This window comes from Pseudorasbora parva, chromosome 9 (genome assembly GCF_024679245.1).
Source record: "Pseudorasbora parva isolate DD20220531a chromosome 9, ASM2467924v1, whole genome shotgun sequence".
Classification (NCBI taxonomy): Eukaryota; Metazoa; Chordata; class Actinopteri; order Cypriniformes; family Gobionidae; genus Pseudorasbora; species Pseudorasbora parva.
Genome location: NC_090180.1, coordinates 21,703,031 through 21,720,485, shown reverse-complemented (window position 1 = coordinate 21,720,485; position 17,455 = coordinate 21,703,031). Strand labels below are relative to the sequence as shown.

Here is a 17,455-nt window from a genome sequence, read left to right as displayed (position 1 = left end):
GTTTGCTTGAGTATCCTGGCCAACCCAGCACAGCTCAGGCAATTGTGTAAATTGAAGGTGGGACTTTCTGTTTAACTGACCGTTAGAAGGTGGTGAAGTGTTCGGGAAACCTGTTTGAAAACCATTTTGCGATACTAATAATTACACACTTCATTTTAAAAACAGTTTGCTTTATAGACTGTAGGCCTACTTAAGTTTCTCTTTACGGAGTAAAAATTGAACAATTTATTGAGCACGTGTGGAATTATGGGCCGATGTCTTGTTTTCTAGTAACTAGAGGGCATCGCAGTCATTGGATTTATTACTATCCGAGATTAGGCTCTGTGGATGATGGTGTTGATATGACCTCAAGTCCTGCATTTTATTCACACACTTTAATTTTATTAATAATTAATAAATACTAAACGGCTAGATGTTGACCTATTCATTATTCTATTCATTACAAATGAAACCTGTTAACATGAATGATTTTACAAGATGCAATTAGACAAAGAATGAATACTTTGCAGAACACTGTATAATAACTGGTCAAAGGGCAGCGTTAAATCTATTTAAACCTTGTTTTTATGGCTACACTTGCTTTTATTGATGTACAATTGATAAAAGCTGTGTAGAGATAAAAGCATCATCGCTTATAATATACAGTCAATATATATAATATACAATATATCATATATAATATACAGTATATGGTATATGGAAAAATTCAGTCTCCTTGCAAAAGTCTCAGACCCTTACAAAATGCATTATTGGTTAATTGAATAGTTGAATTAAAAAAGTCTGGTTAAAATTATGTTTAGTTAGGCCTTCTTTTGTTTAAATGACAGTAAGAGCTGACATGAACTCAAACGCTTGATGGAAGAAAATAGACATTTTCTACAAAAGAATAACATGGTTAATGCTAAATTGATTTGGAGATTTTGATTCGAATGTAAGGATATTTGATTGATTTGATTAATTTGATCTAGAAATGCAGAAGGCTTCTTTGTTTTCATTGTAGTCTCAATTATTTGGACCCAATGTAAATAGTGGTTTATAACTGAGAACACCCAGTTTTGCTGTCAATATGAAAAATGGCAAGATTTGAAAGGTTCATTGATGCTTTGGCTTGGCTTATTGGCAGTAAAGTGCACAGTATTGACAGCGCAGTCTATGTGTGGTTTCCTGAATGTAGTGCCAGTTAATGGACATGTTGTGCTTGCATCAGCGCCACCAGTGGACAAGGAGGGTTAGATCCTCCTGTATTCTTGATGAATGTTAACAAACTGAAACACACACAAGGTTCATGTCAGCAAACTGAATGAACGAGTCAGGTGAACTGATAATTAGCTATGGGACAGCCAAGAGTCTTTCTTATACACTGTGGATCTGAAGCTTGCCAAGGACTCCTCCTGAAAATCTGGTTTTGTCTTTAAATATTTATTCAAAAACTCTCAAGGGCACCTGTTCATGTTAGTTCTTGCCTAATGCTTTTCCATTGACTGTGCTGCTTGAAGGGCTCCTATTACCTATAAACTGCTGTCTGTTATCCTCACGGGATCGGAGTTTATTGATGCTTCACTAAACATCTCACAAATACTGTGCTAATGGCGAGTTCTGCCTTTCATCTACTAATGAGACTTTGCTTCTAAGTCTGCACATGAGTAAATGAGTTCTTCTGCTGTATTTTTGGTCCTAATTTAGTTTGTATTCAAACTGCCATATTAAAATGGCCATTGAACCTGGTTAGTTGGTCTGTCTCTGTTTTGTTTCTACTCTTTAGTTATACTTTAGTCAACATTATTTACAGATGCGCTAGATAATGTAACATTTCTGCTTCATATCATCACATGCCAGATAATCATCAAACCCTCTACTGTTTTGGAAATGAAGTCATGATTTTAGTAGAATTTATTTATATAATTAAGCTTCATCAACTTGTTGAATGGCTTCAGTTATAGTTAGTCCATTGTCTGGGGCTTCCGGGTGCTTCTAACAGCTTTCTAGACACTTGGTTGGTTTTTCCTTTGAGGTAACTGAAAGCTAAAGAGTTTTAACTAACCCTCCTACAGTTATTTTAGTAGCTAATAGCTATTATTTAGTAGCTGATATACTATTTTAGTTTTTGTTAATGTTTTTAATTGCATTTTATTTCCTTGTAGTTAAAGTTTTACTTTACTATATTATTTATTTTTATTTTATTTTTAAAAATAGAAATTTGCCTTGCAAAATAGCTGAAATAAAATGATACATTTTAACTGTTTTGTATATTTGATTATATTCCAGTTAATGCTTAGTTTGTTTAATGTAATGATAGTAATTATGAACACTTTTAAATGCTGGCTTTTGATAAATGTAATTATAAATAAAAAATCAAACAGTGGTGCAACAAAAACAAATAAACCAAAACATTTATTTTATTTTATTTATTTAAATATTATCGTGTTATGCCCCAAGGATCAAGGTCAATGGATGAAGGAATCGATTTATATATTTATATTTATATTTATCTTGGCTAATGATAATTTCGCCTTCCAGGATTTAACACGGCTAATTCCCCAAATTCTCCTAGTCCTGGACCCTGACAAACTAAATATTTTTTATTATCGATTCCTTCATCCATTGACCTTGATCCTTGGGGCATAACACGATAATATTTAAATAAATAAAATAAAATAAATGTTTTGGTTTATTTGTTTTTGTTGCACCACTGTTTGATTTTTATTTATAATAACATTTATCAAAAGCCAGCATTTAAAAGTGTTCATAATTACAAATTACCCTTTAACCATAATAAGCAACAACACATTATGGCACATTTTGCAGCAGCAGGTTTGTCTGTACAGACTGCTGTGTGTATGAGGGGCTCTGAGCTGTTCTTTTCCCCTGGCAGGGATGTGAAGGCAGAAAGCGGACGCCAGCGACACCCCTCGGGTGGCATAAGTGCCAAGGAGATGGTGATCGGCCTGGAGGGGGTTGAATTGGGTGCAGATGGCAAGGTGAGTGTGCAAATGATAAAATTGTTTTTGTAACTTTTTTTTTGTTTGTTCAAAGGTAACACAATTTAAATAGTGAGTCAATACATAATCAAATCCATGTTTTTGACTACCGTGATTCACTGTGGTTAGCCTATTATAAGTGTTTATATTTTAGACCTGTCAGGATGGTCTTCGCGAGTATTTGCATGCCTACGTCACTCATCCATGAATAGAGAAAAGTTGCTTTGACGCGTGTAAACGACAGCTCGTAATAAAACCAGAATCAACACTGGCTTGGCTTTTCAGAGATGGCGAGAGCCTAAGGATTTTAAATGTTGTAAAAGCGACGTGAAGATTACATTTTTATTAATCAATCAATCAATCAACTTTATTTATAAAGTGCTTTTATAATCACGATTGTGTCAAAGCAGCAACACAGTGTCCAACAGGCCTAACAAAATTAGATTTGGCTGTACAGTCGTTCTGCAGAAAACGGTGATGTTATCAGCTTATTTTAATTTATCATATAGCGACAATGTTGGCAGATCAGTATTATAGTTTATAGAATTAATTAAAACCTAATTCATACATTTTATTTGTATATTTAGTTGAATAACTTTGATCATAATTTTAGTGTCCCCAGCTGAGCAAGCCAAGCCAAAGGCGACAGTGGCAAGGAACCAAAACCCTATCAGGGCATGATGGAGAAAAATAAACCTTGGGAGAAACCAGGCTCAGTCAGGGTGCCAGTTCTCGTCTGGCCTATTTACACACCGTGTATGAGTATTATTCTGGCAACCTTACAGGTCAGAAATAACTTTTGATCGGAATATTCAAAATTTCAGTGTATCACGCAAGATAACGGGTTTATTTAGGATGGTGCGTCGATTACACAAGAGTATGAATACATGAAAGATCGGAGTTATTGCGCCGGAGACAAGTTTTTTGAGCATGACGTGCCAGTGAGGCAAATTCAGAGGAGACACCAATTGACACGGTCTCAGCAGACACTCCAGGATTCGTTGGTCATGTCCAGGCGCAGGTCCTGGATAAACCTTGGGATAAACCTTGGGATAAACAAAGAGACTAACATTAGCATAGATGCCACTCATTTTATGATGTAACAAGTACATCAGGTGTTATTGGAAGTGTTCCCGGTTCCGGGGAACCTAGTTAATGCAACCTAACAACCAGTCAATTGATTGAATTAATCAACAGGTGAGATATGCATTTTAATGAACAGATACAGACTCAGTTAATTTGGGAAGCATTATCCTTTGTGAAAGGTCATTTCATTATGGTGGTTGTTGCGCTGTGCTGTAATTTATTCTCAAAGGAAGTACTGTGTCTATTAATGGATAAAGCTAAAGTAATGTCTTCAGCTAGTCAGCTTGAGATCCATTCCATCTAAACTGGTCATATCTCTTAAGCCTATAGTGAATGTTTTATGAGCTGTGGGATAGCCATATTCATCCTTACAGTCGTGCAAGCATAACCAAAACAGTGCTTTCTGCAAGATTTGGGCAGTCTAGGTTTTCATCTTCCCTTTTCCTTGTATATTGATTTTATGGCCACATTTGTGGCTAGTATACATTCTTAATCTTTGGTCATATATTATTAAGATTAATGGTTAATGATACTGTCAATCTCTTTGCAGACAGTGTCATACACACAGTTCCTGTACCCAACCAATGTCCTGGGTCGTCGAAACACCATCGACTCCACGTCGTCTTTCTCTCAGTCTCGTAATGCCAGCCATCGCAGCCTCAGCCTGGCACGTGCCAACAGTAACCAGAGTAGCCTCGATACAGGTGCGTGCGCCAACAACTTGTCATGGCTCTTTCATTTTCCCTCAATCTCCCTAATATATCCTGACAAGGGTCTGCTTGTTCAGGTTAATGAGCCTTTATGGTAATACCTTAGTTTAATAATGCGTCATTTATTTTCCTGATTTGAGCATGGTCATGAACTTCTTGATTAAAACAAAAAACTTACCATACTGTTGACTGTCCTACCAAAATGGTCATCCTCGGTTCATATGCTTGTCTCAGTGTCTATCAGAAATTTTGTGGTTCTAAATGTACTGGCTACATAAGTAGTGTACAGTACTTTTTTAGACAGATAAGCAATCTCAGCAGATGTGTAGTCTGTTTATTTGCCCTCTCATTTCTCATAGGGAATGAACTGGGAGATCTTAGGGATTATGACCCAAATCTTCTGGATGACCCGCAATGGCCATGTGGAAAGCACAAAAGAGTGCTTATCTTTCCCTCGTACATGGTGAGTTATCATTTTGCACAAATAAAGACTTGATCGATTCATATGTGATTTGTTCCAAGTTTGTATGCATTTAGTGGAAAAATGCTCCTGGACAGTCTGAGGTGCGACCTAGTACCGTCGTATAGACAGGAACACAATGTCCCAGAGGTGTTCTTTTGGATTTAGGTCAGGTGAGAGTGGTGGCCATTGTCTGGCCTGTAGAGGACTGTGCATCCCTCCATGATATGCCTCCCCAGACCATCACTGACCCAACACCAAACCAGTCATGCTGAACAATGTTACAGGCAGCTTCTCCAGACCCTTTCTCGACTGTCACGTATCACAGGCTGCTCTCATCTGTGAAAAGCACAGGGCACCAGTGGCAGACCTGCCAATTCTGGTGTTCAATGGCAAAAATGCCAATCAAGCTCCACGGTCCCAGGCAGTGGGCACAGGGCCCACAAGAGGACGTAGGGCCCTCAGGCCACCCTCATGAAGTCTGTTTCTGATTGTTTGGTCAGAGACATTCACACCAGTGGCCTGCTGGATGTCATTTTGTAGGGCTCTGGCAATGCTCATCCTGTTCCTCCTTGCACAAAGGAGCAGATACCAGTCCTGCTGATGGGCTAAGGACCTTCTACAGCCCTGTTCAGCTCTCCTAGAGTAACTGTCTATCTCCCGGAATCTCCTCCATGCTCTTGAGACTGTACTGGGAGACACCGCAAAACTTCTAACAATGGCACGTATTGATGTGCCATCCTGGAGGAGTTGGACTGCCTGTGCAACCTCTGTAGACCAATAGTGACACTTACCCCTTTTCCACCAAGGCAGTGCTGGTGCTAGTTCAGAGCCAGAGCCTAGTTTCAAATCGGTTCTTTGTGTTTCCACAGCCAAAGCACCAGCTCCGAGCCAGGAAAAGTGGTTCTTAAGTAGCACCAAAACATTGCTGGTCTAGAAGCCAGTAAGAACCGCTTTCGTCAGGCACTGGGGGGCGGGGTCAGCAAGATGAACACAAATTTGAGCCACAGCGGTCTCAAATCCTCTCATGAGGGAGCTCAGCAGCATATAAGGACGAGAGATCACCAGACCTGGATTTTACGTTGAGTTGTGTTTGTTTTATTATGTGTTTGCGCGGCAGATGTCCGTGAGGGGCCGTGTTACTTTCGCTTTGTTTGGTTAAGTCTTTTAAATGTTCGCTGGTTCTCGAAAAACGATCCGGTCATCCTCCTCCTTCCCCCCGTGGAGCCGTGCAGGACTCTGGTATGACGTAAGACCTTGCTCTGTTATGGCTCTTAGCATGTGGAAAAGCAAACAGTTCTTATAAGGCTCTCAAGTCGAACCAACTTAGAACTGACACTAGCACTGGGTCCGAACTAGCACCCGGTTCATTCTGGTGGAAAAGGGGTAACTGACCCTAGCCAAATGCAAAACGGGTGAAAAACAGTCAGAAAAGAGGAATTGGGAAAAAATGTCAGTGACCTACACCTGTAAAACCATTCCTGCTTTGGGGCTCTTCTCATTGTTGCATCTAGTGCACCTGTTTTTATTTTTTTTTTAACACTAAAGCAGCTGAAACTGATTAAGAACCCCCTCTGCTACTTAACTGACCAGATCAATATCCCAGGAGTTTAACTGACTTGATGCTATTCTCTGATTAAAAAGTGTTCCTTTCATTTTTTGAGCAGTTTATATGTATATATACACTATGGTTATATGTATATATACACTATATATACACAATATATTATTAATCTAAATGTTAGTAAATAGTAGTTAAAGGGGTACTTCAGCGCTGGGAAGATGAATCTGTATTTAAACTGGGTCATCAATGTAGTAGAAATGTGATTTTTTTTTTTGTGAATTTGGTGTCTTCTAGACTGAGAAAAGACAGAAAATGTATTTTTGTCCCATGGGGATGAAAGACTACAATTCCCAGAATGCTTCGCTGCCCTGTAAGGCCATTCCCAAAGCCACCAACTTGATTACTGAGACTGAGTTAGAGAAGACACTACAATTAAAAACGGAACGTGTCTGTTCAATATAATGAGTGAGTCACCGCGTGAGTATCAGAGCACTGAGCACTAACTGCAGGAGTGATGAGAGCTGAGGTAATCGCGACTACACTCACGGCATTTATTCACAACGCGAGTTCAGTCTGGCGCATTTCAGTTCATGCCTTTGCAAGCTTAACTTTCATAGAAATTAATTTGAGAAGTTAAAAGACTTACATTGCTCAATATAGCTCCGTTTAAATGAGTGCCTGTAGCTGCCAGCTGAGCTCTCTCTGTGAGCTGAGTGTAATCTCCCATCCCCCATACGCAGATTCAAAATATGCGGAAATGGCTCCCTCTGCTGGCTGAAATCTTTAGCCTTTGGGCAAACATTCCTCCTATGATGCAAAAATCGTCAATTTGCATCATAGGAGGAATTTTTCCAGAAATAAAATGCATAAATCTCTTGTCTCAGTCATTTGAATATACTCCAGGGTTTCTACTGATACAATGCCATATGCTAATCGCTGAAGTAACCCTTTAAGGCCATGTTATATAAAGTGGGTCCAGATAAATTGCATTTCAGATTTTATTTCCTTAAATTAATTGGGATAAGTAAAAATCTGTAAAATTGTATGTGAAATATTTAAGTTCATATTAGGGTGGTTGACTTTTGAGCACAGGAGATTACCTGGGTCTTTTTCCTCAAGAGAAACGATTTAATTTTTTTAGAAAAAAAATCTCAACCTGCTGTCTAGGAGAAACAACTGATACATATGGTTACCGTTACAGGCACATTTACACTGTGAACTTGAATCCCTAGTTGGCAGTTAATTAGTAATGAACTTCCAGTAGCAGAAATAGCAGACTGGTGACCTTGAAAAATAGCTCTTTTTTTTCCAAACACTGAATATGTATATGGGCACAAGCTTCACTTTGCTTGTCTTCATTCTTTTTTTTTCTTCTTTTTTTGTATGCTTTTTTGTTGTTGTTGGCAAAAAATAATTCAGATAGCAGCTAGCGGCTGAAAGTGATTTTTATCATGTTTATGCAACAGAAGACTGTTAATTTCCTATTCAGCTTTGTTTGTGTTTTTGCATTGTATAGTAGACACGTACTTGAACTCAGAACAGTTCAGGAGACAGCCTTTCCCTTCCTTCTATTGGTTATTTAATGCTTGTGACAATCGCTATTGTGTTCTACAAAGGAAGGTTTCCAGCAAGAACATATAAAGGAATTGCCTTGCAGTTTCCATGTGCATTATTTCAGGATAAAAGAACTCCAGACCCATTATTATCATCTAATCGGTGCATACAAAAATAGATATTCATTTAGTATAGATGCTATGATTATTGTAAGCATTAAACTGTAACATTAGGAGCAGGATTGAGCATGCCCCAAGGAAATCCCTCATCTTAAATCTGCAATGTGTTTATAGAATAAAACCAGACTCTATGCTTTTGTTTCTGAGCCATTGAAACTGTGGCTCTTTCACCCATGTGATATGTGTGTACTCGTATGTTTCTTTGACAGCCTCTCTATGAATAATACCCACACTTCTTTACAGACCACAGTCATTGAGTATGTCAAACCCTCTGATCTCAAGAAGGACATGAATGAGACGTTTAAGGAGAAGTTCCCTCACATTCGTCTAACACTGAGCAAGATCAGAAGGTAAGGAAGCTGGTATTGAGTCTAACCATTCTTCTGATGGTTGCTTGTATTGTTGGTGAAGCAGCCTACTGTATGTGCTGAACCTTTAAGGGCAAGTATTCAAATTTGGCAATGCACAAGTGATACTGACTGTTGAATGCTTGAATCTGATTGGTTGGTGATTGTTCTAAGGTGTGCAATTATTTTCAGGCTAAAGTAGTTCCAGGCAGGTCTTGACTGTATTACAGTTCCATATTACATTTCTAAAAGATTGCAGTTATTTCGAATGTCTTTAACAGCAAAAGAACCAAAACCCACAACGACACTGATCAAGCAAATAAATATAGTAAACAATAGGATAAAAACTACAAATTATTTCCATGTTTTTGCCACAAATTGCGTTTTATTATGTAACGTTACAGAAAGCACATGTTCTTTTTCTCCTTCTCTCTCTGCTTTGTCTTTCCCAACACACACACACACACACACACACACACACACACACACACAAACATGTTTGACGATTTTATCAGTAAAGTGTTTTACCTCAGACATAGCAATCCGAGCTCAGTGACAAACGTGATGCTTTGAGACCACATTAGCCACGTTTCCATTACCCTTTGAATTGCGCATTGAAAAAATGCTCAATGGAAACATATACCTATCACAAAAACTATATACATGTGTGTGTGTGTGTGTATGTATATATATATATATATATATACATTATAAATATATATATTATATACACATTATAATATATATATATATATATATATATATATATATATATATATATATATATATATATATATATATATATATATATATATATAATATTGCAAAAAAAGTCACATGAGGTGTATGGTATGTGTGGAACGAAAATGAGGCTGAGTTCTTTATTAAAAGACTTAAAGAAGAATTTATGGGAATACTGGATGCTTAACAAAGAAATGCCACAATCAAGACCTTGAAGCAGAAAAGGAGGGAGAAAAACCTAGAAACACCTCATACGTGGCCTTGCCCAAGTAGTATAAGGGACTTTTCTTGCCCTTAATGATTTGATAACACGCCTACGTCTCTTTCGAGTTAAAAAAATGGCCAGTGCGGTGGCTGGGATATGTAAACCTACCAAAATATGTTGCCATGATTTTTGGAATTACTTCTTGCAAGAGGAAAACAAAATCAGTTTTAGTCTCATAACATCGGTTAATGGAAATGCTGTCATTTAGCAATAGTTTTATTAATCAACATTTAGAAAATACGGCAAAAGTTTTAAAATGCAACTGCAAATTCAGTTTACATATTTTTTTATGCACAACATAAGACAATTCAAATGCTTAAAATATAAAGTATATTTCAAAGATGCTGCTCTTAGATAGTGATTAATTGCACGTCTTGGGCTAAATAATCCATTTAAATTTATTCAGGATTAAATCAAACAAAAGTTACTCATGTAAACGCAGTTAGTGAAACCGATCTCATGCCATACATTGTAGATATACATACACAGAAGCATCACCCTCATTCAAACAGCATCTGACCTTTTCTCTTTTGTAATGTCTCTCATCCATCACTCTTTCTACAGTCTTTCTTTAAATCTCCCTCTTGCTCACTCTCTCTCCTCCCCCATCATGAGTGGACACACCCCCTACTGCTGATTGGCTACAAGAGTGTTGTGATGCTCAGCCCAATCCACTTTTATTCAGAAATCGTGCATGGTCTGAAGCATGTCTGTGTCCACTTTTTCTAGTATAACAAAGGGAAAAAACGATTGGCACACCTGACACATGGTCCAAAAGGGTTGTACCTAGTTTCTTAATGAGTCAAGGTTTTTTTGGGGCGTAATGTGCAATAAACCAATCAGAGTCTCATCTGCCATTCCCTTTAAAAGCCAGTTGCACTTAGCATAGAAATCTAGACGCACTCTAGCGGCAGCAAATCTAATCTGCCGCGAGTGTCGTCTAGCAACTCTCAATACAGTTCTGAGCTGTAAAAACAAAACTCTGGTCAGGCCAATCGGTCTTTCGAATCAGATTTGACTGTGACTCTGGAAGACTTGGAGTTAAGCTTTTCTCTGAGAAAAGAACAAAGAACGGCCCTGAAGTCTTTCTTAAAAAGTGATGATGTGTTCAGAGTTTTGCCGACCAAATTCAGCGAAAGTTTAATCTATCAGCTAGCTCCGCTTCACGTTGCTCTGGTTGGTTGTAGCTCGATCCTCCATTTTCTCAAAAACAATTTATGACGGCTAGCGTTTAATTAATTATATCTTAGCAGTGCTTTGGTATAGAATGGAACATTTCTCAAGCAGGTTGATGGAGCAGATCACATAATTTCATTAAACCACATCATTTGTACATATTCTGCAATATCTGGAACTACCAAATGTTGTGTTCTAAAATCACATTGCTAATCCTTGAAAAGCAGTGAAGAAATCAAATAATTTAGTTATTCACTCAAGAATAAATCCTTAACAGAGGTTTTAATTATTTTCAGAGTTTAGTAAAGATTGAAAGTAAACCAAAACAATGGCTAAATTATTATACACATGCTGCAAGTGTGAATGCACAAAGTCCAAAAAAAAAATGGTGCCAGAAAAACTTTAACAAAGCAAATTGTTGTTTTATAAAACATTTCTTAGTGTTTGATGGGCTGCCAAGCAGAAAGTGTAGGATGATTTAGGACAGAGGTCTTCAACCCTGCTTCTAGAGACACTGTCTCTAGAAAGTTTATTTCCAACCTCCTTCAGCTCACCTGCCTGTGTTATCAAGTGATCCTGTAGAGCTTGATTAGCTGACTGACAATAGTTAGTCATAGTTATTACATTCTAGAGTATTTATGAATGGTTATGGCAATAACTGTTACATTGGCATATTATATTTGATGAAATTGTAAACAAATTGTTGCGAAGCAGCTGAGGGCTGTCATTTGTTATATTTTACTTTATTTAACGTTACCTCAGGAATGTTTACTACGCAGCTGCACTTGAGAAAAAGAAAGTGCACGAGATGAGACCGCTACAAAGACCATTGATTAAAAATACATTTATACACAGTTAACCAAATCAAAATGTATTTTCATTTTAAATGGCGTGCAGCTTTAAATCTGTTCATAGTCAATACAGGTATATCTAAACTAATGGACAATGTTTTGATTATATTTTTTAGATACGGTACATTGTGCGTTTTGTAAATGTATGCTTATTATAGGGTTTTAAATGTGAAAGGAAATTAAAATATTAATTTGTTATATCATAATCCACGTGACCCTGTCTTCGTCTTTTTTGATGACGTTGCAGGGTGTTCCAAATGAGCGATTATTGTCAGCCAAGTCCACTGCACCTTATATACCCTGCTCAGGGACTAGGGCGTGCATAGGGACCCCGTCGAATTGAACGCACCCCGTGTTTCACAATCTCCCTCATTCACTATGTCCTACATTACTCCACTAATATCATCCACTTGACTCAGACAATCCACTCAGACACCGAGTGCGCCGGAAGGGCTGCAGATTATTTTTGTGCTTGCTGTTGAATAATCATTTAAAACTTCACAAACTGGCAGCTCTAGTAGAAATGAAAAAGATTTATCTTGAACTTTCATGGAAACTAGCCTGTACATTTAAATAATTTAAATGATTAGTGTGCCCAAAAATGAAAATGATGTCATTAATCACTCATCCTCATTTCGTTCGACACCCGTAAGACCTTTCTTCATCTTCAGAACACAAATGAAGATATTTTTGTTGAAATCTGATGGCTCAGAAAGGCCTCTATTGGCCACAATGTCTTTCCTCTCTCAAGACCCATAAAAGGCAAAGGCGTTGTTACAAAGTCCATCTCACTACAGTGGTTCTACAATTATTTTATGAAGCGACGAGAATAGTTTTTGTGTGCAAAAAATTCCTACTAACGACTTGCGTAGTGATGTCCTATTTCAAAACAGCGCTTCCTGAAGCCTCTGCGCTTTATGAATCGGCAGATTGCAAAACTGTCACACTGCTGAAATCCATGACTTTGGCGATCCAAACTGATGATTCGATACACTGATTCATAACGGTTCGAAGCGTTATAAAATTATTGCAAAACCACTCTAGTGAGATGGACTTAAGATGTAACGACGTCTTTAGTGCCTTTTATAAGTCTTGAGAGAGAAAATGTCATTGCTGCTAATGGAGGCCTCTGAGCCATCGGATTGCAACAAAAATATCTTCATTTGTGTTCCAAAGATGAACAAAGGTCTTACGGGTGTCGAACGGCATGAGGGTGAGTGATTAATGACAGAATTTTCATTTTTGCGTGAACTAACCCTTTAACGATACATTTAAAAAAAGGATTTTATACTTGTATGAAGGATTTTATACTATTATGCTGTAGCCACATTGGACCACCAGCGGTTTGGAAATTTGATGGATGGATGGATGGATGGATGGATGGATGGATGGATGATTTTGCTGTGGATGCCATCTTCTGGCGAGATTGGGGAATTCTTTCAACATGCACAATGCATTATGGGTATTCTCTGTTGACCGTACATCAGTCCATTAGTACATCATTATGGAATTGAATGAGTGCACTTTAACGTACACAATGGTTTCGGACAACACTACAAATGGCTGCCCCCACAAATAGTGCCCTGTTTAAAGGAACACTCTACCGTTTTTAGAAATAGGGCTTATTCAACTTCTTTGCTACATTTAGGTATGTGGGCAAATGCATTTTTGTCTCAGTGTAATGCATTGTTTTAGTTTGGCTGGGTCGCCCCTAGCTTAGCTTAGCATAGGCGAAGCATTGCTACTTAGGCGCAGAGATATCACGGCTCTCATCCTGACGTCCTCTGGCTGTTGAGCGATCGCAATGTTTTGCGTGATATCTCGTGCCTAAAGTAGCAGTGCGTCAATATCTGCCTAGAAAATTTCGTAGTCTTAATCTGCATCGCTTTTGTACTCGTTGTGAATACGCAGGCCACAAGAAGTAATTAGCTGTTTGTTTGGTTTTTTTTGTTCACTTTTACTCAGGACATGCTAGCTGGCAACATAGGATTCCATTCATTATGCTAAGCTAAGTTAGCGGTGACCCTGGCAAACCAAAACAATGCATGCACTGAGACAAAAATGCATTTGCCCACATATCTACATGCAGAAAAGAAGCCCTATTTCTAAAAACGGTGCAGTGTTCCTTTAAGGGTATAGGGGATGATTTCAGACCCAGCCTCAGTTCCTGGGGGACCACAGTCCTACATAGTTTAGACCCACCAACCCTGCTCCAACACACTTACTTATTTTTCTAATACGCCTGAAGGACTTTATTAGATGGATCATGTGCTTTAATTAAGGTTGAAGCTAAACTCTGCAGGGCTGTGGCCCTCCAGGAGCAGGGTTGAAGACCCTCCAATTGGGAGATATCAAGGATTTCAGCAAATTGTTTTTGATTCATTCACTGTTCAGGAACTAGAGTCAAGCCTTTTAAAGTATCAACGTATTTTAAGTATTGTACAAGTATTTACAAAATCACATAACACTTGAGTACTGATTAGAATGTGGCCTTTTGTTTTGTGTTCTAGTCTGAAGCGAGAGATCCGTAAACTAGCTCAGGACGAGTGCGGCTATGAGGAGTCCACGGTGGCCATGGCCTTCGTTTACTTTGAAAAGCTGGTGCTCCAGGGGAAACTCCACAAACAGAACCGCAAACTCTGCGCCGGCGCATGCGTCCTGCTCGCAGCCAAGATCGGAGGAGACCTAAAGAAACACGAAGTCAAACACCTGATTGATGTGAGTTTATCTTTACCCATTGACTCTAGCTCATTACTTGAATAATTGTGGGCTTGCAAATACAGCTACTGAACAGATGTCATTTACTCAACATTATTTGTCTCTTAGTGAATAACAGACATGGCTATAATGGGGCCGTTGGGATTAAAAATGGACAATAAAAAGCATTCCAAAAAGAGCATTGCAAAAAGAGTCTTGATACTGTGTATTTTTGGATGTTTCCATGTTGTGTAACGATCGCCTTTGATTGCCGTTACATAACGAGAACCCCTGATCTCTTTCCGCCTAGAAACTGGAGGAGAGGTTTAGAGTGAACCGTCGAGAGCTGATCGCCTTCGAGTTCCCTGTTCTGGTGGCCCTAGAGTTCAACCTGCATCTCCCAGAGCACGAGGTCATGCCCCATTACAGACGCCTCCTGCAAAACTCCTAGCGAAAGCCTCCGTCAGGGGAGCCCTCTCCTGATCTTCACACCCCTATGCACCTCGCCAACGTCCACGATCATCTCCAGATGTTGGAAAGAAGACACTATTCCACTGTTCTCTTTTCAGCCAAAGTGACAGCTATATTTCAAACTTTTGTTTTCTCTTTAAGAAGCTACTTTCTAAAGGGAATAGCTTTTCCTAGACTGTTGATTTCTCCGTTCACTGAGGACATTTTAAGTGTTCATTTATTTTCCCACTTACATTGTTCTAAGTGGTAAATCTCAAGTGTTAAAAGGAATAGTGAAAATTGTCATCATTTACTCATTCTTATGTTATTCTAAACTAATATGCTGCTGTTTTCTCCATGAAACACAAAAGGAGAACGTCTGAAGATGATTCATGTTAGTCTTTTCCATGCAATGAGAGTACATAGTGACAATCTTCAAAAACACACCATCAAATGAGGTCCGTTCAACTTGCAACTCTATTTAGTCTTCTGAGGATTTCAAAGGGATGGTTCATGGATAAATAAAAACTATTGCAAACCCGTATGACCTGACAGAAGATATCGTGAACGGTTTTTGCCCATACAATGAAAGTCAGTGGGCTCCAAGGAATGTTGATACCATTGACTTGCATTGTATGGACAAAAAATGATTTTTTTCAAAATATCAGCCTTTGTGTTGATACAGGTTTGGATTGACATGAAGGTGAGTATAGATGACAATTTTCATTATTGGTTGAATAATGGTTCCTTTAATCGTTATTGGTTCCTTTAATCGTTATCTGAAAGTGTTGAACGCTTGGTTGTTTTTCATGTGAGAAAGAACTGCATACCGGCTGGAATGACCTCAAGTAAAATGAGTTAAGGGTGAGCGAATGATTACAGAACTTCCATTTTTGGAGGAACTTTTCACAAGAACTGTACTTTTTGTATGCAGAACCAGTTTGGACTGTTTGAATTTTGGATTCTTTCCACAGATTACAGTATTCCTGTATTTTTTTTTTCAATCTTCACATCTTCCTTAATCCCAAAGTTTGACTCTCTGCCAAATCGGACTAGTTTCTCTGCACTCGATCGATCTCGGTTGAAAGCCTTAAAAAAAAAAAAAAAAGATCCTGAACTCGTGCAAGTATGTGACTGTTCTTCGCTGTCGTTTCCTTATGTACTACAAGTGCACTTTTCAGGTCTCGTGTATGGCAGACCTTTATGGCGTCTGCAGAAGCTCTAGGTGGAGGGGTCTTCATCTCATTTCTCATTTAAATTCATTTCAGCCAGCATTCCCTCTGCTCGTGTTACCACCAAGCAAAAATATGTTGCAGTGGCATCGCAAGTGGGACTTTTATACAGTTCTTAAGGGGTACATTTACATACATACCCCTGTCGTTTTTCTACCCTTGTGCATTGACAGTTTAGTGGTGTGGCTCGCTGCCCACGTTGTTACTGTATCCGTGCTCTATGTTAGAGTGTATTCTGAGCACATTTGTAGTGCTACACTGTATGAAGCAACATCAGGCCATACCGCTGATAATCAATGCTAACTCTTTGGCCTAACTAGGCTCAGCAGTGGCATGAATGACATCTGTATGACTAATATGCTACGGTGTTGACTAATGCATGTACACCAAAGCAGTGTTAAACTTGCGTTTGACTTGTAAACGCTACTTTTAAAAAAAATAGTTTGATTTGATATTTTTTTCCGAATCCATTTCCTTTGAACCAGATATTTTCTATCACCATCGGAGGTACAGAGTTGTGTTTAAGCTGAACTTTATCTCTCTGCACACAGATTGTTACTACATTCATAATCCTGTATGTGTATTATGTTCACTATGCACTACGCAGTTCCGTAAATCAGTTATAGAGATGCAAAATAAAATCAGTTGAGAAGTATCTAATAGCAGAAGGAATTAAACACCTTTAGAACAGTAACTTGCTTTTAACCACTTAATGATGTAAAATGAATAATGCCTAGAATGTGAAGTTATAAAAGAAGATTTGGCCTTGTGACATGCACTTTAGGATTGTTAGCAAGTGACTGGGATGGATGCCTAAAACCGATGAAACATTTGTACAATGCATACATTTGTGTAAATATGCTGCTTTGCTTGTTCAATAAAAAGCTAAGTTTTGAGAAATTGTTGCTTTCAGATATTTAATTGTATGTGTGTAAGTTCTGAAGAATGCTTCAATATTACAGTACATTACTGTAGCCTTCTTAGCTGCTCTGTTAGATCGTCATTTATTATTATTTTTTCAAAACACATTTTAAGTATTATTGTATTTTCGTAATATGGTGAGGATACGTTTTGGTTTTAGCATTTTTTTAATTTCTTTTTTTGTTTATAAATGTTTATATGATCCAAGGGCCTAATTTAAAGGTGGACTATGTAACTTTTCCGT

General features: G+C 38.2%; 1 protein-coding gene across 2 annotated transcripts in view; it reads left to right on the top strand.

The window, feature by feature from the left end:
* Positions 1 to 17,190, top strand: part of cables1 (Cdk5 and Abl enzyme substrate 1) — a 44,532-nt gene extending 27,342 nt beyond the window's left edge. For both annotated transcript variants that reach the window (XM_067454327.1, XM_067454326.1), the window contains 6 exons: positions 2,873 to 2,978; positions 4,615 to 4,768; positions 5,134 to 5,237; positions 8,775 to 8,881; positions 14,422 to 14,629; positions 14,919 to 17,190. In XM_067454327.1, coding sequence (XP_067310428.1) covers positions 2,873 to 2,978; positions 4,615 to 4,768; positions 5,134 to 5,237; positions 8,775 to 8,881; positions 14,422 to 14,629; positions 14,919 to 15,059 — 820 coding nt within the window. In that variant the 3' untranslated portion in view covers positions 15,060 to 17,190. The remainder of the gene's footprint in view (positions 1 to 2,872; positions 2,979 to 4,614; positions 4,769 to 5,133; positions 5,238 to 8,774; positions 8,882 to 14,421; positions 14,630 to 14,918) is intronic.
* Positions 17,191 to 17,455: the final 265 nt, after the last annotated feature.